This window comes from Polyergus mexicanus, unplaced genomic scaffold, assembly GCF_030449975.1.
Source record: "Polyergus mexicanus isolate NDT 795.1 unplaced genomic scaffold, iyPolMexi1.0 SCAF_21, whole genome shotgun sequence".
NCBI lineage: Eukaryota > Metazoa > Arthropoda > Insecta > Hymenoptera > Formicidae > Polyergus > Polyergus mexicanus.
The window spans coordinates 3,588,320-3,610,249 of NW_027223341.1; the positions used below are offsets into that span (position 1 = coordinate 3,588,320).

A 21,930-nucleotide genomic window follows, 5' to 3' on the forward strand; every position below is an offset into this window, starting at 1 on the left:
AAAGAAGAAATAAATAAGCAGATAAAAGAATTATTGGACAATGATGTGATTAGACCATCCGAGTCTCCTTATAATTCTCCCTTGTGGATTGTGCCCAAAAAACCAGACTCCAAGGGAAATAAAAGGTGGCGAATGGTCATCGACTATCGGATGTTAAACGAAAAAACGATAGGAGACGCATACCCACTCCCGAATATTACGGAGATCCTGGACCAATTAGGTAGTGCGAAATACTTTAGCGTTTTCGATCTCGCATCAGGTTTCCATCAAATACCGATGCATGAGTCACACGCGAAAAAAACAGCTTTCTCTACGCCTCACGGACATTACGAATTTAGCCGTATGCCATTCGGTCTCAAGAATGCTCCTGCAACGTTTCAGCGACTCATGGATCAGGTTTTGACGGGACTGCAGGGTAGCGAACTCTTCGTTTATCTAGATGATATTGTATTATACGCAAGCTCACTCCAAGAACACGAAATTAAATTCAACAAACTTGCCGGTAGACTAAGACAAGCTAATTTGAAACTCCAACCGGACAAATGCGAATTTCTGAGGAAGGAAGTCGGCTACTTGGGCCATATTATCAGCAACAAAGGTGTGAGACCCGACCCCGCGAAAATTCGAGCGGTAAAAGAATTTCCGACACCTAAGAACGCAAAGAATATCAAACAATTCCTCGGATTAGCAGGGTACTATCGTAGATTCATTCCTAATTTTTCTAAAACAGCGCGCCCCCTAACGGATTTACTGAAAAAAGACGAACATTTCAACTGGCAGAAGGAGCAAGAATTAGCCTTTGTACAACTCCGCGAAACGTTGTGTACAGAACCAATATTGCAATACCCCGATTTTACAAAACCTTTTGTAGTTACCACCGACGCTTCGGGCTATGCGATAGGCGGAATACTAAGCCAGGGACCAGTCGGGAAAGACCTTCCTATCGCTTACGCGTCGCGCCTGTTGAATTCCCCAGAAAAAAATTATTCTACAATTGAAAAGGAACTCTTAGCTATTGTATATTGCGTAAATTATTTCCGCCCCTACCTATACGGACGGAAATTTCAACTAATAACTGATCATAAACCGTTGGTGTGGTTACATTCCGTAAAAGACCCGACTTCCAGATTGGTCCGTTGGCGTTTAAAATTAGCCGAGTATGAGTACGAAGTGATTTATAAAGCAGGAAAGGTGAATGTGAACGCGGATGCGCTATCGCGAAATCCGACACGCGTCCATGCGATAACGGAGAGGATACAAAGGAACGATGAGACCCGAATGTTTCCTCTCAGGCGCGATGATGTAATAACCAGCTCCAACGAATCTTTATTTAATACAAGGAATCCTAGACCCGGTAATGAACTCGCACCGACTGACGACGACATAGCAGATAACGATACGGAACCATCATTAACGCCAAACGACATTAACGAAACTCTAAGCGATAACGAGACCGACAGCAGCTCTGACTCCGATAATGCTTCTTGTATATTTGACAACGTTAATGAAACCGCCTCCACGAAAAATGTAACGGGACCGAAAATAGTAGCAATTCCCGATAATTTCACAACCCGTAGAGACAATCTTGTAATCTTCACTACGCAGCAGGGTGCGCCTATTGACCTGGGAGCCCGGATGCTCCAGGAAACAAAATCATTACCTATGATTAAAGATGCCACACTGGCCAGGGGTAAAGTAAATAAAAACGGTAATCGCCATATAATATCGTTAGTTGTAAAAGAACGAATATCCGGAGTAACAGAGAAAAACATTATAAAGGAAGCATTGTGCTCGCTCTTAGATATCGTCACGGAACTGGATTTGCGATCAGTTTCCATAGCAAAAGGGGACGTAGATAATGTTCCCTGGGAGACAGTACACTCGCTACTTACTCGCATATTAGAAAACACCAATATAAACGTATTTATATGTACAAACAAAATAGCGACCCCCGCGGAGAACGATAGACATGAGATCATGACAGAGAACCATTGTTCGGCAATAGGAGGACACAAGGGTGTAACGAAAACATACAACCGCGTTAAGAAAAATTATCATTGGCCTGGAATGAAGGCAGACATACAAACTTTTGTTCGAAACTGTCGTTCGTGTCAGCTAAAGAAACTCGTTAGAGTAAAAACCAGACAACCGATGGTACTGACAGACACTCCTGATTCCGCCTTTGAAAAGATCTCAATGGATATCATGGGCCCTCTGCCCACCACACAATCGGGCAATGCGTATATATTAACCATTCAAGACCTACTAACAAAATATTCATTAGCTCTCCCTCTCCGACACGCAGCTGCGATAGACGTAGCGGACGCTTTCACTAACGAATTTATATGCACATTCGGTGCTCCGAAAGCTATCTTAACCGACCAAGGCTCACACTTCCTTAATAGTCTTATGCGAAATGTAGCGCACAAATTCAAAATTAGACACTTTAAAACCACGGCATACAGACCGCAATCAAACGGTTCAGTGGAACGATCACATCAAGTACTCTGGGAATACCTAAAACAGTTTGTAAATAAAAACAATGACTGGGATAGACTTTTGAGGTTAGCGTCATTCTCGTACAATACCAGCGTCCATGAGGGCACGCGATACACCCCCCACGAACTAGTGTTCGGCAAAGTAGCCAAAGTACCCTCCAGCGAATCAGATACGACTAATGAGATAAATGAAAGCTACGCAAAGTATCTGACCGACCTGTTTAACAAAATCAAAGACGCCCAAGCAATAGCGCGTGAAAACCTAATTAATTCTAAGCAAAGGTCAAAGCGATACTATGACCGTAAGATTAAGACCCGTAAATTTAAGCTAAGAGATAATGTATACCTGCTTAAGGAACCCACGAAAGGGAAATTAGGAGACCAGTACACTGGTCCACATAAGATAATAGAACTATTAAAAAATAATAATGTTAAGATAGCCATAAGTAGATATAGAACAAAGACAGTGCACGAAGACAAGCTAAAACACTCACCCCATAATACCCCCTCCACATCGGACCCCCACCATGAAGACCACAACCAAGGAGGCTATAATAACAACGTACCGGCGGAGGACCGACCAGTAACGAGCAAACCATAAAATGGAAACCTTCTTACCGATAGCCGTCATCGTTGCGCTCTGCCTCCCCATCTCTCATAGCCTGATAGGTTATGATTGTGGAGGACAAGGACTTAACATAACCTCACTGTCCTTGCTAGACATAGGCAGATGCGAGGTCGACAACATGGAGCCCAACAAGGAGGATGTCTACGTCCAACTACTGCAGCTTTCCGAGTACGACCGCACAGACGTGGTTCAATGCAAAATTGAGGTAGACCGAACAATCTATTACTGCGGAATGCACTCCCATATTTCCATCGTCCAGGGAGGTCGACGGCAGTATATGCACGAACTAATCTGACTCTGTTTGCAAAAAGATGCAAAATTCGGGAGCCATTGCAATGGGAACGGGCCAACAGAGCATCATACAAGGCCTCAAGAGAAACAGCACGAACACGCGTTCTATTACACTAGCAGGCTCCACCTCCGTTGACGGACGATGTTCCGGAACGGAATATAGCGATGCTTTTGGAACTTGGGAAGACGTCGTCGTCCAAGCCGTCGTCAAAGTAACTCTACGGGATTTCGAAGCCTCGATTGACCGGAAATAAAACGAGGTGATCCTCCCATCTGGCGTACATTGCAAGGCACCGCCAGGTGAATGCCTTGATACCGACGGAGCAGAGACTTACTGGAGTATCGCCCCACGAGACAGCTGCCATTTCGACAGATACGATGTCCTCTACGAGGGAATAGCCAACAAACTGACCGCCAAAGGGAACTACACAACACCAACGGTATATACGGTAACAACCAAGGAGACCACATTTGCACTTACCAAAACAACGGAGCTCAATTTATGTGGATACCACCTGCTACAGACCGAACACCCGAAACTATCAATCCTGGAAACACAGCGAGGCAAAACCTTCAAAACTCGAGCCAGAGTATCCGTCAATAATTTAGACATATTCTTTTACGTAAATTCGAAATTCCTGTATGTGGAGAAACACATCAAAACACAGCTAACACAGTTGTACCGAGACATCATGGAACAGAAATGTGCCTTGGAGAAACAGGTACTACAAAACGCCCTCTCCCTGGCGAGCATAGCGCCTGACGAGATGGCTTACAGAATAATGAAGGAACCAGGATACACCGCAATAATGGCCGGCGAAGCCATGCACCTGATCAAGTGTGTACCTGCAGAGTGTCGTTTACGATCCGTGGAAGGCTGCTACAATGAGCTACCAGTCACCTATAAGAACCAATCAGTATTCTTACTACCTGGATCCAAAATACTCACCAAAACAGGAACACCGAAGGATTGCAACGAACTCCTGCCAACCATGTACAAAATCTATAACACCTGGTACCGGTTAATGCCAAAACCAGTTGAATCAATGGCACCACCAACGATACAACCGTTAACGAAACCAACGTGGAAGTATGTCAGCCCAACATCCCTCGCCACCAGCGGCATCTACACGAACGAGGACCTCGATCGTTTACGCGATAACATCATGTTTCCCATGGAAAAACCTTCCATGCTAAACACAATCGCACGAGGAGCAATGGGTCAGGAGATTCCAGCGGGTAGTTTGTCTCTGATAAATTTATTCGACGAGAAAACGCTGGACCAGATTGCAGAAAGCGCAGGCATGCGTCTCTGGAAAGGATTTATAACATTTGGATCCGCCAGTGCAGGGATACTCGCAATATTCATGGTCATCCGGCTCGCGAAATTAATAGTGGACACAATCATCCATGGTTATGCTCTCCATTCAATTTACGGATGGAGTCTACACCTACTGGGAGCAATATGGACATCAGTAACAAATCTACTCCTGTACATGGGAACTCCGAACAAAAGAAGCGACAGAGGCAACGACGGGAATCAGCGCCCCAACCAAATACCCCCGACAGACAAAGAGTTATCTCCCATGACCCTTTCAACGACCGAAAATCTGCATCCTAAACCCCCCCCCCCCAACACCAGAAGAAATAACCCCACAACCTCGAGTGATTTACACGAGTGAAGTGCGCAGAGACTTTAAGGAACTCAGGAAATTGTTAGATGAATAAGAATAAGATAAAGTATAACATAAGAAATAGCATAAAACGTTAAATAAATATTTACTTGCATGACTTTTTACGTATACATAAAGGAAAATGTCGAATCACGGTTCAACATTTTCTTTTACGGGGGGAGGTGTCACGTACCGCGACCATTTTTCTGAATTTCCTTCCTTTATTATATTCTTGAAACCGGTAAAAAGAACACTAAGTCCTTTTTACGTGATTCGAAAAGCCCGCCTTCGGCGGCCATGACACCTTCCTTCTTCTAGTAGCTAAGCGCGGCGCTACCATAGTAGCGTGTCGTCCCACCACCTCGCGATCCCACCACCACGTACCCCCACTTGCGGGCGACGGCAGCGGCCGAGCCGCCGAAACGAAGGACCTCAGTACAGGCCCCGACTTCGTCAGTCTCATCCGCGATCTCAAGCCGACAACAAGTCGAAATCGGGACTCGACATCCAACTCAAAGCTAAACTCTAACTCCAACTCGAATTCTAGTTTAATTCTAATTATACTCTACTTCTAAACTCTAGTTTAATTCAAACTTTAATTCTAACGTTAAACATAAGTTCTCAAGTGTACTAGCCATTGTGTATAAGTAGTGAATAAATATATTTTAGTGTATGATAAATTCTTGCTAATTATTTCAACGATAAAGCCTTTTTCTCTACCGAGCGTACTTCGTGCTTCGTTAACGCTAACACGTAATCAACGTATCGTTTTATTTTATTTCGCTACGCGACTACTAAATTTTATTCGTTATTCTTAAATACTTGTGCCACGCGTACTCAAGAGGGAAACTAAAATTCAAATTTCGCCTGGCTTCATTCGTTCCATACTCACGGACACATACACACCTAATAGCAATATAGCAGTGCGGTCCCTCGCACGCCGCTATTGTTATTAGATATTAATACGCAATACAGCTAGAGCGGCCCCTCGCACGCTGTATCACATACCACATATATTCTTAAGCACGGCAGTGCGGTCCCTCGCACGCTACGCGACTATACATACAATCAACGTATAAAGCCAGTGTTCTTGATCCCATCTGTAATACTAACAAATGCCAAAGAACAGACGAGGCGGAGTAAAGAAACGTGCGCGACGTCAACTGATAGAATTATCTATCGAGCCTGTGAATTCCTACGAGTCTCAGTATATCGGGGTAGAATCGCACTACGACCCTGAATACGAGGCATTCTTTAAGCCTAATACAGTAAATCCAGTCGTGGACCTGAACAATAATAATAGCATTAACCTCGTGAAGTGGCCAAATAAATTGACTGCCATAACTATTGAACACCCGTGGATCCCGCCTTTCAACATCAACGAAAAGGATCCGAGACGGACAAGGTACCTCCAAATCCGAGCAGAGGTCCTATACCATTGGTACGACGCCGCAACGCCTGAGCATTGGGGAACAGCAGACCACCCTGTGTTACTGGAATAATACGCCGCTCTAAGGTAGGATTGTATCTATATCTTATCCGGTCATCTTTACCTCTGGTACTCCCAAATCAAATTCCTTAGGAAAGTCATAAAGAAAAACCTTTTTGACCCTAAGCCATTAGAGACCCTTTTAACCCAAATCCATTAGGAAAGCCATTAAAGAAAAACCTTTTTTGTCCCAAAGCCATTAAAGACCCTTTTAACCCAAACCCATTAGGAAAGCCATTAAGGAAAATCCTTTTTGACCCAAAGCCATTAAAGATCCTTTTAACCCAAATCCATTAGGAAAGCCATTAAAGAAAACCTTTTTTGACCCAAAGCCATCAGAGACCCTTCTAAAACCAAGTAACAATACATCTCTAGAAGTAATTAGAAACCAACGTAGTTCCTACTGTTATCTTCGTCAACCATCTATGTGTCCATCGTTCATACATGATGTGCAACGGGCATTCGGGATAGAAGCAACGCAGACCCTTCCCTCCTACTTTTGCGTCCGAACGTTTGGACGATGTCACGCATTAACTAAATTTGCCCTTTGCAACGATTGTTATCGCGATCTCCCAAACATCGAATTGCGCGAGTGGTCCGCGGTATCTCTACATATAGTCGAAATAGGTTACTACGCACCCGGTAGAATTGTGTGTTGTAAATGCGACAAAGCCTTGAGTTTCGCTAGACCAGGAATTTCGTGCCGTTTGTGTACCGACAAGTTAAACGAATTCGACCAAGACCCTACGAGCATAAACGGTTTAATTAATAATCTTGTACAAAATAATCTGGTGCTCCGCACTGAGGAAGTGCCCCAGCTGCCTAATCTGCACCGTTAACTACAACTCGCCTTGGCTCAAATCTCGCAATTGGTCGCGACCTTCACTAATCTCTTCGCGTATTCTACAAAAATCCGGTAATCCTCAGTCGCAGGTTATCCCCGGAAATATTCCGAAACAGCGACATAGCCCGGTACAAATCCGAGAACGTGAATTCACCGATATCGCGCCGTGATATTACCGGGACGTAACAATACACAGTTCGCCTTCCTGTCGTTGAGCCGCTGCCGGACCTCAGCGGAACCCGTCGAGCGGCTCTACGAGTACTCAAACACATGGAGGTCAGATTCTCTCGGGACGCTTCGTTCCACGGGTTATACGCCGACTTCCTGCGCCAATATGCCGACTTACAGCACATGACACTTGCCTCACCGGACGCTGACCTGGTCAACAAGCGGCTCTGCTATCTCCCTCATCACGGCGTTATGCGGGAAGCGAGCTCCACAACCAAGCTGCGGGTCGTTTTCAATGGCTCGTCAAAATTGCTGTCAGGAGAGACTCTCAATCAGCACCTACAAGTCGGACCGAACTTGCTACCGGAACTCGCTGATATTCTGCTGCGGTGGCGTCGTCATCGATACGCTATTGCCTCGGACATCGAAAAAATGTATAGGCAGATCGATGTCCACCCTCAGGATCGCGACCTGCAAAGGATTGTGTGGCGTGAAGACACAGACAAGGACATCAAGGAGTTCCAACTCAACACAGTGACTTACGGGCTGGCTTGCGCTCCTTATTTGGCGATCCGCACCCTCCGCCAACTCGCGGATGACGAAGCCTCCAGGTGGCCCCTCGGTGCGGAAGTCCTTCGGCGGGACGTCTACATGGACGACGTCCTGACGGGGGCCCCAACCGTGGCTGAGACTGAGGAGATCCAGCAGCAACTCACGCAGATCTGCAGGGCGGGCGGCTTCCCGCTGAAGAAGTGGTCGGCCAACCATTCGTCACTGCTCGAGAGCCTGCCAGCGGAGGACCTTCTACAGCGGGAGCCCCGGTGGTGGCAACCAGGTGAGAGCCACGCTACCCTGGGCCTCCGATGGCACCCACACGATGACAACTTCGCCTTCTCGACGCCAACGATGCAGCTAGGCAGGATATCTAAAAGGACAGTCCTGTCACTAACGGCCAAGCTATTTGATCCGATGGGATGGCTCGCACCAACCACGGTGCGAGCCAAGATACTTATACAATCGACGTGGTTACTGGGAGTCGACTGGGATACTCCGCTCCCCGACGGCGACGCTCAGCGGTGGCTGGAGTTCCAGGCGGAACTACCTCTGTTGGAGAGCATCCGAGTTCCCCGCTGGCTGAATAGCGGAACTGGCTGCCGGAGGGAAATCCATGGCTTCGCCGACGCATCTGAAAGAGCCTACGCCGCAGTAGCTTACCTGCGGACAGAGGATCGGGAAGGACGGGTAGAAGTCGCTCTAGTTACCGCGAAAACCAAGGTAGCGCCGTTAAAACAAATAACGTTACCCCGTTTAGAACTTTGTGCAGCAACGCTGCTCGCCCGGCTTATCAATCACATCCGTCGCGTCCTGGAAGCAACGGAGGTGCCCCTTCACCTCTGGTCAGACTCTACCATAGCTCTAGGATGGATCCGTGGACACCCGACTTCTTGGAAGACGTACGTGGCCAACCGAGTGTCGGAGATCCAGATATCTTTGCCGGACGCCCGGTGGCATCACATCCCCGGCAGAGAGAACCCGGCGGATTGCGCTTCACGGGGGCTGTCGCCAAAAGAGCTGGTAAATCACCCCCTCTGGTGGCACGGGCTTCCCTGGCTGCGAGCTGAAGCGGGACGCTGGGCGACCTCCGCCGATGAGAACAGCGATAACGAACTCCCAGAACGACGCACGCTAGTGCACTCTGCGACCATGGGCAAAGAGCCCACCGAGGAGCCGGATATGCTAAGCCGGTATTCCACGCTCCATCGGCTGCTGCGGATTTCGGCCTGGTGTCGCCGCTGGCATCGTCTTCATCAGGAGAAGCAAGCGCCCTACGTACGGGCCAATCCTGCAGTCCGGCTCGTCCTTAGGGCCCCCGAAGTCGAGGACGCGCGCCTGAGTTGGATCCGAGTCGTCCAAGCCGCCAACTACAAGGAGGAATTAGCAGCCATCACGAAGGGCAGACCCCTGCCTACACGTAGCAAACTTATCCGGTTAACTCCTTTCAGAGACACCCAGGGCATCCTCCGAGTCGGCGGTCGAATCAAACGCCCTCTTCTCTCCTTTGACGCCAGGCACCCTATCATCTTGCCAGGAGGGTCAACATTTACTCGACTCGTCATCGAGGCCTGCCATCGCCGGACCTTGCACGGGGGCGTGCAGCTGACCCTTGGCTCCATACGCCAGTAGTACTGGGTTCCCCGCGGACGGGCGCTCGTCAAAGGCTGCCTCCACCGCTGCTTAACGTGCCTGCGATGGCGGGCGGCACCGCCGCAGCCACTCATGGGGGACCTGCCGCTGAATCGAGTGACACCGGCTCGGCCCTTCCTCCATACAGGTGTCGACTACGCGGGACCAATGTGGTTACGAACATCCAAGGGACGAGGGCAGTGCGCTGCAAAGGCCTTCCTGGTGGTCTTCGTCTGCCTCAGCACCCGCGCCGTCCACCTCGATGTCGCCTCGGATTATTCCTCAGACGCTTTCCTAGCCGCGCTGCGTCGGCTCATCGCACGCCGCGGGCTGTGTCGAGCCCTCTATAGCGATTGCGGCACTAACTTCGTGGGCGCCGACGCCCAACTGCGAGCGCTTTTCGCAGCCAGTGGTCAGGAGGGACAGCTTATCGCGAGAGGCCTCGCCGCCGAGAGGATTGAATGGCACTTTAACCCTCCGGCGGCGCCCAATTTCGGTGGACTTTGGGAGGCGGCTGTCAAGGCAGCGAAGCATCACCTGCGGCGCATCATCGGCGACGCGAGGCTGACGTACGAGGAGATGGCCACCCTGTTAGCGCAAATAGAATCGTGCCTCAATTCTCGTCCCTCACAGGCCTTGTCGGACGACCCGGATGACCTGGAGGCGCTTACGCCCGGCCACTTCCTCGTCGGCACAGCACTCAACGCCGTTCCGGAGCCGCCCCTCGCCATGGAAGCCACGACGAGATTATCCCGGTGGCAGCATCTTCAACAGTTACGGGACCATTTCTGGAACCGGTGGTCCCAGGAGTACCTACAATCTCTGACGCACCGGCCAAAATGGTGCAAAGCCGACGAGGAAGTACGCGAGGGCCGACTGTGCCTCCTAAGGAGCGAAACGACGCCACCGAATAAGTGGCCCCTCGCCAGGGTCGATCGCGTGCATCCCGGGGACGACGGGGTCGTCCGAGTCGTCGTCGTGCGCACCGCCACCTCTAGCTTTAAGCGACCGCTGTCAAAAATTATCCTCCTCCCGGTCAGCACGGCACCGGAGGACGACGCTTAACTAAAACCCATTAGTATTATACTCTCCGTAGGAATAAATTTACGCGAAGCCCACACTTACAATTGACACTGCCCACTTCACCTCACAATACGTCTACACGAATAACTTTCGTAGGCTTCACCATACGAGGCGGGCGGAATGTTCGAAACCGAACTAATACAAATTGCCTAATAGCAATTAGGAGCGATAACGATCGCTACAATAAAGAGCGAATTGATCGCGCTCGAAATCTGGCGCCCCAGCTGCCATCTCGCGCGTCACACGTCGTGCGACAAATAGGAGCGCGCTTCAACAGCGGCGCTACGCGAATCGCGCCAGGCCCGCGGCATCGCTCGTGCCTATCAATGCGGGCCACGCAGCGGTCACCCGGGAGAGCCTAAACTGCAAACAAATTGTAATAACAACGTTCAAATTTTAACTAATCATCGAAAACAACAACCGGCGCGATCCTATTAGACAAACACGTAGAAACTTCGAGAACATTAAAAAGAGCGTTTGTATAAAAGCTCTCTCGGGGAACCGCCGGGCGCACTCGATCGAGATTCATCCGTGACAGTGTGTGATAATATCGTTTAAACGCTCGCAATAGAAAAGTCGCTCGCTTTTCTAATTCGTACGCTCGATTACGAAACGCGAAGTTCACGATTATCATCAAAGAGATTTCTCGTCGCTCGCGATTAATCTCTTGTTGTCAAAACCGCGCCGTTTATTCCGTCGCTCGCGGAAACGTGCCGTTAATACCGCCGCTTGCGGTATTCGCGATATATCCGTCGCTCGCGGAGCCTATCGTAACGCTCCCGGTCGCTCGCAGGAGTAATCTTTCGGTTAAATTTGGCATAAATCTAATCGACAAAGAACTTGTTAATTATTTATTGTGCTTAATAAATTAGCTGCCTTTTTTACAAAACACTATCGTGTCCACTTCACGCGATCCTCGCGCTCCCGGGTTCAATCGCGCACACCGATGGAACTTTGCACACGTGATTTTGAGGTGAATAGCAAAAGTCTATGATTTCTATCGATGATGATGCGGTTATTTTGTTAGATATTTCGTAAGATGTTTTCATCGTCTCTTCGCTGTTTATTTGTTCTTTCGCTGGAAAGTCTATATATGGAATATCTATTGATCGGCTTAATTTCTTTTTGTTTTTCTCGTGGTTACTCATAGATATATTTACTGATAAGTGATGAAATATTTAAAGTTTAAAACGTTATGTGGTGCAAGATATTCTATTTACCGAAAGACTTATTTTTATTGTCAATCGACGATCCTTGCCGCAATTTCGCGGAAGAAAGGAATCGTGGAGTCGGCAGGACGTAACAAAAGAATTCGCTTCAAAATATTAATAATAAATTTAATAATATATTCTAGGTCTCTTTCAAGTAACTTACGATTTTTTATTTAGATGTCCCGCCAAACTTTCCAGAAAGCAATCAAGGTTTTGGCATAAAGATTTGCACATTTGTTATATATGACCCAGACAGCATAAAACATCCTCAGGATCATCCTGAATATGTCCAGGACGGTTCAGGACATTTGTAGAATGTTTTAAGATATTATTATAAATATATTTATAAAAATTTAATATGCATACATAATTATTTTTAGTTGTGTCGGCTATTTAATATAATTTAGAAATCTTAAGGGGATCCTAAAGCGACGGGCGAGTTCCGACGGGTTAGCGCCCTCATCCAAACGTAACTAAAAATATCGATAATACCGACGTTTTTAGTTCCGCCATTACCGACACATTATTATTTGAAACATGCATAATAGAAAAAGTAACCTTTTGCATTGTGTTCAATATATTGAATTGAGACAATATCGCGTATTTTTACTGCTGTATCGTCTCGCAGATATCGAAGCATATCTAAGCGTGTCGATGATAGTAAAATATAGATGTGTCTTTATTGCATAGTTTCAAAATTTCAACATTGCTCATATTGTGACATGTACTTTTCCATATATTTTTTAAGAGAAATAACACTTGATCATTTGTGTATGTGTAATATTTATATATACATGCATATATATATAATATATTTTATACATGTATAATATATATATATATATATATATATATATATATATATATATATATATATATACATAAGCAAAGCATTAGGCACATTACAATGCATGACTCATGGACGTAAAACGTTTGCTTAAAAAATGGTGCAGATTGATTACATTGTACTTAATATTTATATGCCGATTGCGTCATTTTTGGAATCTTATGCATTTTTTCATTAATATTCTAAGATTGAAAATATATAACTAATATTTAAATAATTAAAATAAAATAATTAAATTAATTAATAACATAATTTAATAAATTAATTTTATTTTTACTTTGAATATATAATTTTCTTTCCAATTTTTAAAACGTACAAAACAATTTTTAATACGTACAAAAGCATATTATATTGCATGATGTTATTACCGTTCGCTAGTGTTTACTGGGTTCTTGCTATTTGTGCTCAGTGCAATTTTCATTATTATAAAAATATATTGACAAAAAACAAAATGATAAAATAATAATAAAATATAACTAAAAAAAGAAAAATGTTGTTTAAATATTGTTATATGTTATCGTTATGTTTAAATGTTGTTGAAAAAGATGTTTAAATATTATTAAATCAATAAAAATTATATATATACTATTATTAAATAAATAAAAATATTATAATTATATATAAATATTATGTAATCTAATAAAATGTTGTCTGTAATCTTACAAAATGTAAAAAAAAATAGTTATAACATTTTTGTTGCATTTTTTCCATAATATTTTAATTAATGTGTTATTATGGAGATTATTACTTTTAGTTAAATTTTTTTCATTAATTGTTCATTCCATATTTTTTACGTTCAAGACTTGCTTCCAAGAATTAATTTCTTTTGGAAACATTTATATTTTTACACTTTTTAATTAATAATTTCTAAATATAATATATTCTGATATTATTTTAGAAAATAGTAAATATACAGGGTGATTCAAAACAACCTTCTGTCCTTACAATGTCATATACTTGACACTATTCTAAGACGATTTTTTCTTTGCCAAAATTTTTTCCGAGGCTTAGTTTTTAAATTATAAGCCAAAATAGTTAACGAATTACGGGCCGCGTACACAAGGCAAGCAGGAGCGGAGCAACTCACCGTCCCATACTGGTGATTACGTGAGGCGCTCGCTGCGATTAACTATTTGCTACATGGGGTGTATGTGTGAGAGAGAACGTATACGCATATACACACAAATACACATTCTCTCTTTCTCACTCACTGACTCTTACCTTGTATGTAGAGATTCGTTGCCCTTATACGACTCAATAAGTAATATTTCCGTGTGATACAACGAGTAACTAGCAAACTTTTTTTCACTCACAAATTGTACCACTTATCGAACTTTTACGTATTAATCCACGCACTTTATCGATAAACTGAATTTATTAAAAAAAACGATGTTATTATACGTCATTATATTTTCATATTTTATAGTTTTATGTTTTCGAAACTATCGAATTTACAATGTCGGAGGCTTTAGCCGATCACGGGACACATGATAGCGTCCGCGTCGATCACGCGTAATGTGATACATTCAGTTGTTCGGCAGCCGGCAGCCGGCAACGCTAGTATAACTTGCTTGTTGTCGTCGCGCAATTTCCGCATCGAATAACGCGTTTCTTTCTTCGAGATATTTTAATAATTAATCGGTAGTAATCGGTAGATTGTGATTAACCGTTATAATCGTTAATAAATTCAATTTATCGATAAAGTGCGTAGATTAATTCGTAAAAGTTCTATAAGTGGTACAATTTATGAGTGAAAAAAGTTTGCTAGTTACTCGTTCTATCATACGGAAGTATTACTTATTGAGTCGTATGAGGGCAACGAATTACTACATAAAAGGTAAAAATCAATGTGAGAGAGAGAGAGAGAGAGACAGAGTGCATGTGTGCGATAAACTGTTTGCTATACGCGATAGATGTAAAAGAGAAAGATAGAGAGAGAGAGAGAGAAAGAGAGTGCGTGTGTGCGATCAGCTGTTTGCTATACGCGATGAATATAAAGGAGAAAGACAAAGAAGAGAGAAAGAGAGTGCGTGTGTGCGATCAGCTGTTTGCTACATACGATGGGTGTAAAAGAGACAGAGAGGGAGAAAAAGAGAGAGAGAGAGAGAGAGAATGTGTATGTGTGTGTATACGCGTATACGTTCTCTCTCACACATACACTCCATCGTATGTAGCAAACAGTTGATCGCAGCGAGCGCCTCACGTAATCACCAGCATCGGACGGTGAGTTGCGCCACCCCTGCCTGCCTCGCGTACGCGGCCCGTAATTCGTTAACTATTTCGGCTTATAATTTAAAAACTAAGCCTCGAAAAAAATTTTGGCAAAGGAAAAATCGTCTTAGAATAGTGTCAAGTATATGACATTGTAAGGACAGAAGGTTGTTTTGAATCACCCTGTATGTTAAAGAATTTACATTTTTAATAATTTTATAATAACTTTATAATTTTAATTTTTTATTACCAAATTAATTATTAAAATTTTTTTCAGAAGTGATCACCAGTATTAGTTTCTTTTCATTCGATCCAAACTGTAATAAAAAGTTGGCTATAGCATGCTCGAGATCGAATAAATTAACATTCAAAGCGACATGAAAAGAAGAAATGAAACATTCAGAAAAAATATTTTTTACTTGTGTGCAATATGGCAATTACCTGAGTAAATATAATATAAAATAAGAAAAATAAATATAAGAAAAGTATTAAAAATCAAATTTTAATATTACTTTTATTATATATTATTTTTATATGTAAGGATCATATTAGCATCTCATAGGTAAATTGTACTAGTCACTGTAATAAATAACAATTTTCAATTCAAATGTAGCTAAAATTTATTCATAATCTATAATGATATCACCTTTATTACTGACATATCTTTGTAAGTGTTGCAAATTAGCGTTGATCCAAAGCTAATAAAAATTTTAAACAGTCTCTACTGAAAATTACAAATTTGTTACTTAATACAATTTACCTCTGAGGTGCTGATATACATACAGTCCTGTGTATTACATACACCAGTATTAATTTTTTTATTTTTATATGTAAACACAAAAAAATTTTGTGTTATTCAAATGTACAACATTTCTAAAATATGTATGATATATAGGTTCTATATATTTATAATAAAAAAGTTATATATATATATATATATATATATATATATATATTATTGGGTACTTTTCTTCTATATAATAAAGTATGTAAAAATAATAATATAAATAACAATTCTTAATAGTAACATTTTCATGACATTTATAAGAAGTTAGATTGTAGTATTCTCTAAGATGTCATTTATATGATGTCATTTTTTCTTCTACAATCGACGCATTAGAGGACTTATTGACATCATTATGTTAACATTTGGATGGTCCACATTTTATTTGCGCACCGTTCAATTGGACACGTTGCTTTTAGACACAACACATATTTTTGTATAATTTAAAATACATACACACGCATGTATGCATGTATAATTTTGAAATTTTTTGACATTTATTATTAATTTCATTTGGTAAATAAACGTTTATTACTGTTCGTTTGCACACAGTTCTTTTGCGCACATTTCTTTTGCGCAGAGATCTTTCGCGCACAGTTCTTTCGCGCACAGTTCTTTCGCGCACATTTCTTTCGCGCACATTTCTTTCGCGCACATTTCTTTCGCGCACGTTTCTTTCGCGCACATTTCTTTCGCGCACGTTTCTTTCGCGCAGAGATCTTTCGCGCACAGTTCTTTCGCGCACATTTCTTTCGCGCACGTTTCTTTCGCGCAGAGATCTTTCGCGCACAGTTCTTTCGCGCACATTTCTTTCGGGCACATTTCTTTCGCGCACAGTTTTTTCGCGCACATTTCTTTCGCGCACGTTTCTTTCGCGCAGAGATCTTTCGCGCACAGTTCTTTCGCGCACAGTTCTTTCGCGCACATTTCTTTCGGGCACATTTCTTTCGCGCACATTTCTTTCGCGCACATTTCGATCAAGCGTATCGCATCTGAATATTCATACATTCTGACTGTTGATATATTTAAGAAAAGGCTGTTACAACTGTGATTTCTTGCTGTCAGATTTGTTGTAATCGCTTATAATTAGAAAAAGAAGATGAAAATGCTTATAATTATAAACATATTTCTACTTTTTATATGGTACGTGCTGTCCATAAATAATAATTAATAATTTTATTATACCATTTTGTATCTTTGCCTTGGACATAGTTATTATGACAGATTTCCTAACCTCTCGTAATGTCACAGCGTAATAATTAATTTTTTATTTTTAAAGACAAACTTGACTGTAAATTCTCCAAATCTTTTTTTCCGGTCGGTGTCATTGCACACGTAACAGACACAACGTAATGTAATCAGGAAGTAAGAAAACATATCAGTTAAATATAAAGTTAAATTAATTCTAATTTTCATCTGAGATAAATTCTTCTTTGAGCTTTAATTACCCAGTCAGCCACGTCTGTTCTAACAGATTTTGCCAAGCGCTTGCTACAAATTATTGTCAGCAAAAAGGCTACAAATTGGGTACAAAATTTGTTATTACCGATTAAGCTGGCAGATTGCAAAACCGAGCAAAACTTGCTGACATAACCAGACAGCAAATTAGTGGCAAAAACCGAGCAAAGCTTGCTGACGTGCTTGACGTCAAATTGGCAGCACAAACCGAGCAGAATCTGCGCGCGCGCAATCTGACAGCAGATTGGTAGCAGAAATCGAGCAAGATCTGCGCGGAGCAGTCTGGCAGCAGATTGTCAGCAAAAACAAAACAGACTTTGTTGTTTTGAAGCCATTTAAATTTGATGTATATCAATTTGACGTATTTATTAATAAACTTTTTTTGTTTATATCTTTTTCTTGAAATAACTGACATATACAAATATATGTAATTTTATTTTATTAATACAATATGTTTTTATTAATACAAATTTTATTAATATAACTTTGAAATGTATAATATAAATTATCAATACCTATATTATTAATTACTAATATAAACTTTACGTTTACAATTAAACTAAATAATAACAAAACTAAATATATACAAAGAATAAAGCAAAACATAAAATAAACATATAATAAATATAATGTATGTTACAAAAATATAATAAATTTTGTTATATAAAACGGAATTAAGAAGTCGCAAGAAAATGTTAAATTTTGTCGCGCATTTTTGGTCCCTTCGTGCATCAAAGTATTTATAAATAATTTGGATTATATGTCAATACAATATTAGAATATAAGTACAAATTTTAACGTTACTCATCTATGCCAGATAACATACAATAAAATATTTATAATAATTATTTGAATATTTTATTTTTGACTATCCCAGACAGTACACAAAATATTTATAAAATATGTACCAAATTTATAATAATTATTTGAATATTTTAAAATATTTATCAAAATATTCTTTTTATTTTAAATTTAACAAATAAAAATTTATCATATATAAATATCATAAAAAGTATAAAAATTTTAAGAAATATTTACAAAATATTATTATATTTATTTTTTACTTATCATAAATATTTATAAAATATTTAGTCTATATTTTAATTATATATCGAATAAGTTTTTATGATTTCTTTTCTTAATATATTAAAATATTTAATATATTAATATATTAAATAATATAATAATTAATAATTAAATAAATTAAATAAATAAAATAATAATTAATAATTAAATAAATAAAATAATAATTAATATATTAAAAAATAAATATAATAATATTTTGTAAATATTTCTACATATTTTTATAATACTTTTTGATATTTATATACAATAAATTTTTATTTGTTAAATTTAAAATCACAAAAATATTTATCAAATATTTTGATAAATATTTATATACTATATTTTGTTTATATACAAAATATGTATAAAATATTATTTATATAATATTTCCAAAAATAAATAGTAAAAAATATTTATGAATATTTATCATATTATAAATATTGTGTGCTGTCTGGGATCTTGAAATGAGATGAATGTATTCGCTCATTGAAAAAAAAATGAAAAAGAGAGAAAAATTATATGAAGTGTACCATAATTCGCGCCACAAAGCAACACTCAAGCAATAACGCAGCTTAAGGCGCGTTCCACTCAACAACCGCAACGCTCGCGAGCATCATCTGTCTTTATTCAACTTTTGGTGAACAACAAGGATGAAATGATACCGTGAGCGTTGCAGTCATTAAGTGGAACGCGTCCTTATTCGAAAATCGTTTTGGTGGTATAATATCCCGCTATACATTTTCGTTCCCGCCAAGATAAAAATGACGTGATATTATACCGCCAAAACGATATTCTCGGATAGGCAGATAGGCTGCGCCATGATGCTCGAGTTCGTGATTGGTCGTAATCTTACAGTTATAGTGCACACGTGCACAGGCCGCGAGCCTCGATTATTCTCAGTTCGATCGTTGCAGTGATTAGTGGTGTGCAGTAAACGATTAGTGAACGAAGAATATTGAGAAGATTGTAATATTGCAGGAAGAGTGTAATATTGCAAGATATTGAGCAGAGACTGGAGAAATTACGTCGCTTGCAGTAATATCATCGAGAAAACACGTAAATATGAAAACAACAAAGTTAAAATCAACTATGTTGCGAAAATTTTTGTACAGTTTATCCACAAGACAACGAAGTAGAATCATGTACGAAATTAGACAAAATTTACGTTTGCAATATCGTTTAAAATGCAAAACTGCCATTAAAGAATTGAATAACAATTGTGATATTGAAGATGCTCCTGGTCCATCAATTACTGAATGTTGTAGCTCTTTTGCAAATATTATAAATGATACTTGCAATTACGGGCGTGATATTAATATAGAAGATGATGGAGTTTCTTCTTCTGTTTCTGATGCCAGTGATACAGTTTCATCATCCTTCAAAATTACTTCCATGGAATCTTTCCGCAAACGTTTAGCATCTTGCTTTGTAAATAATAATCTAACGCATATGCAAGGTAACAGCATATTATCTCTTCTTCGAACACATCCCTGTTTTAATAAATTACCGAAAGATGTTAGAACGCTTCTCGATACACCACGTACACGTGCTGTCGTGTCTAATGTAGAACCAGGAGAATATATCCATTTTGATGTAGAAGCAGGTATTATTAAATATCTTTCACATATTTCCATTACATCTATGGTTAATCAATTGGAACTAGATTTCAATATTGACGGATGTAGTTTAGATAAATCAGGTAGCATTCAATTCTGGCCAATCCAATGTAGAGTTGCAAATATACAACATGCAAGGCCAATAGTAATTGGAATTTATAAAGGTACGCATAAGCCAATTGATCCCAATATTTTCCTGGAAAAATTCATTGCGGATATTAAAAAAATCATATATAGTGGAGGTATTAATTTTCATGGTAATAAGATACCAATACGATTAAGATGTTTCATAGCTGACGCACCTGCTCGAGCTTTTATTTTGAATCATCGTAGTCATGTATCGTGCCAGCCTTGTTCCAAGTGTAAAGTCTCTGGGATACGTCATAAAGGTCGTTATGTTTTCAATGGCATTAATTATCCTCTTCGTACAGATGAAGAATATATCAGGTGTTTAGATGAAGATCATCATAAAGAGGGTAGAAGCCCATTATCAATGCTTCCAATAGGTATGGTTTCACAAGTTCCTTTTGAGTACATGCACCTTGTATGCTTGGGCGTAATGAAAAAACTCTTGTCTGCATGGATATACGGAAAATATTCACGTCTGTCGAAGTTATCAGGAAGATCCATCTATATTATGTCTACAAGACTAAATAATCTTAAAGAATATTGTCCATCTGATTTTGCAAGACGTCCCAGATCTCTCGATATATGTTCCAAGTATAAAGCGACAGAATTTCGCCAATTTCTTCTTTATACAGGCCCAGTTGTAACGTACGGTGTATTAGAGGAACGATTATATAAGCATTTTTTATTCTTACACGCAGCAATAAGAATCATGGTCTGCAATTCATCGCCTAGACAACACTTAAGCTTTGTAGAACTTGCGCTACAAAAATTTGTTTATAGAAGTGAAGCTCTATATGGTCCAACATTTAATACTTACAATGTCCACGGTCTTCTTCATCTTATCAGCGATGTGAGACGTTTTGGTTGTTTAGATTCATTTTCCGCATTTCCTTATGAAAATAATATGTCAATTTTCAGGAAATATTGTAGGAAACCAGGTGTACCTCTCCAACAGTTTTTTAATAGAATGGCAGAGATAGAAGTTCATGGAACAAGCAATAATCAAGATGTTGATTCGTCTATTCGTGTATCTATGCCGCATAATAATGATAATAATTGTATTCAATATCATAAAATTAAATTTAATAACATATCATTAGGTACAGATGTACGTGACAATTGTTGCATCTTACGTGATGGATCGATCTGTATCGTCTTTAATATTGTTGTGGATAATAACTCCTTTCGTTTGGGTGTTAAAAAATTTTTGGAGATTCATGATTTTTATGACATTGGCATGGTATCTTCTATTTTTCAAATATATAAGTGCGCTACGTTAAACAGCGAAATTTTGTATGTTCATCCAGATCAAGTCCATGCAAAATGTTACAGGATGCCTTTTCCTAACGGCACATCGACGGATGATAACGACAGTAATGGAGAAAATAATTTGGAAATATTGCAATATATTGTCGCTGTTATTATACACAGCGAGAAGATGTAAGATGTATCTATGCTGTAAACTATTCATTTTTATTTTTACAGGGATTGCATACAGGGAACATGTTCTCTTTTTCTTGCCTCTTTCTTTCATATTTTTCTCTCTTTTGCTTTCTAATTTTGTCGCTCTTACATTTTTTCCAAAAGTGGTGAGAGAAAATACTGTAATATTTTCTGTTATATTTATATTTTGCTTTCTTCTTATATTTCTTATATTTCCCGTTGTGTTGCTTTTTATAGATAATGCATATTATATCTATCTCATTATATTATATATATCTATATTTTATGTTTCTTTACTCAATTTGATG

General features: G+C 40.3%; 2 protein-coding genes and 1 pseudogene across 2 annotated transcripts; all 3 read left to right on the top strand.

The window, feature by feature from the left end:
• LOC138942189 (uncharacterized) overlaps positions 1 to 21,930 on the top strand; it is a 351,185-nt pseudogene that overhangs the window by 286,006 nt on the left and 43,249 nt on the right.
• LOC138941952 (uncharacterized) lies at positions 3,134 to 5,740 on the top strand. Its single transcript, XM_070311928.1, has one exon. It carries the CDS (start codon positions 4,110 to 4,112, stop codon positions 5,097 to 5,099), a length of 990 nt encoding a protein of 329 aa, XP_070168029.1. The 5' UTR covers positions 3,134 to 4,109; the 3' UTR covers positions 5,100 to 5,740.
• On the top strand, positions 19,497 to 21,673 carry LOC138942016 (uncharacterized). Its single transcript, XM_070312035.1, has one exon. The coding sequence runs from the start codon at positions 19,497 to 19,499 to the stop codon at positions 21,621 to 21,623; it is 2,127 nt and encodes a 708-aa protein (XP_070168136.1). The 3' UTR covers positions 21,624 to 21,673.

What these genes read in the sequence shown, in the direction of transcription:
- LOC138941952 (XM_070311928.1), top strand. Translation starts at nt 4,110, where the DNA reads ATGGAACAGAAATGTGCCTTGGAGAAACAGGTACTACAAAACGCCCTC.
- LOC138942016 (XM_070312035.1), top strand. Translation starts at nt 19,497, where the DNA reads ATGAAAACAACAAAGTTAAAATCAACTATGTTGCGAAAATTTTTGTAC.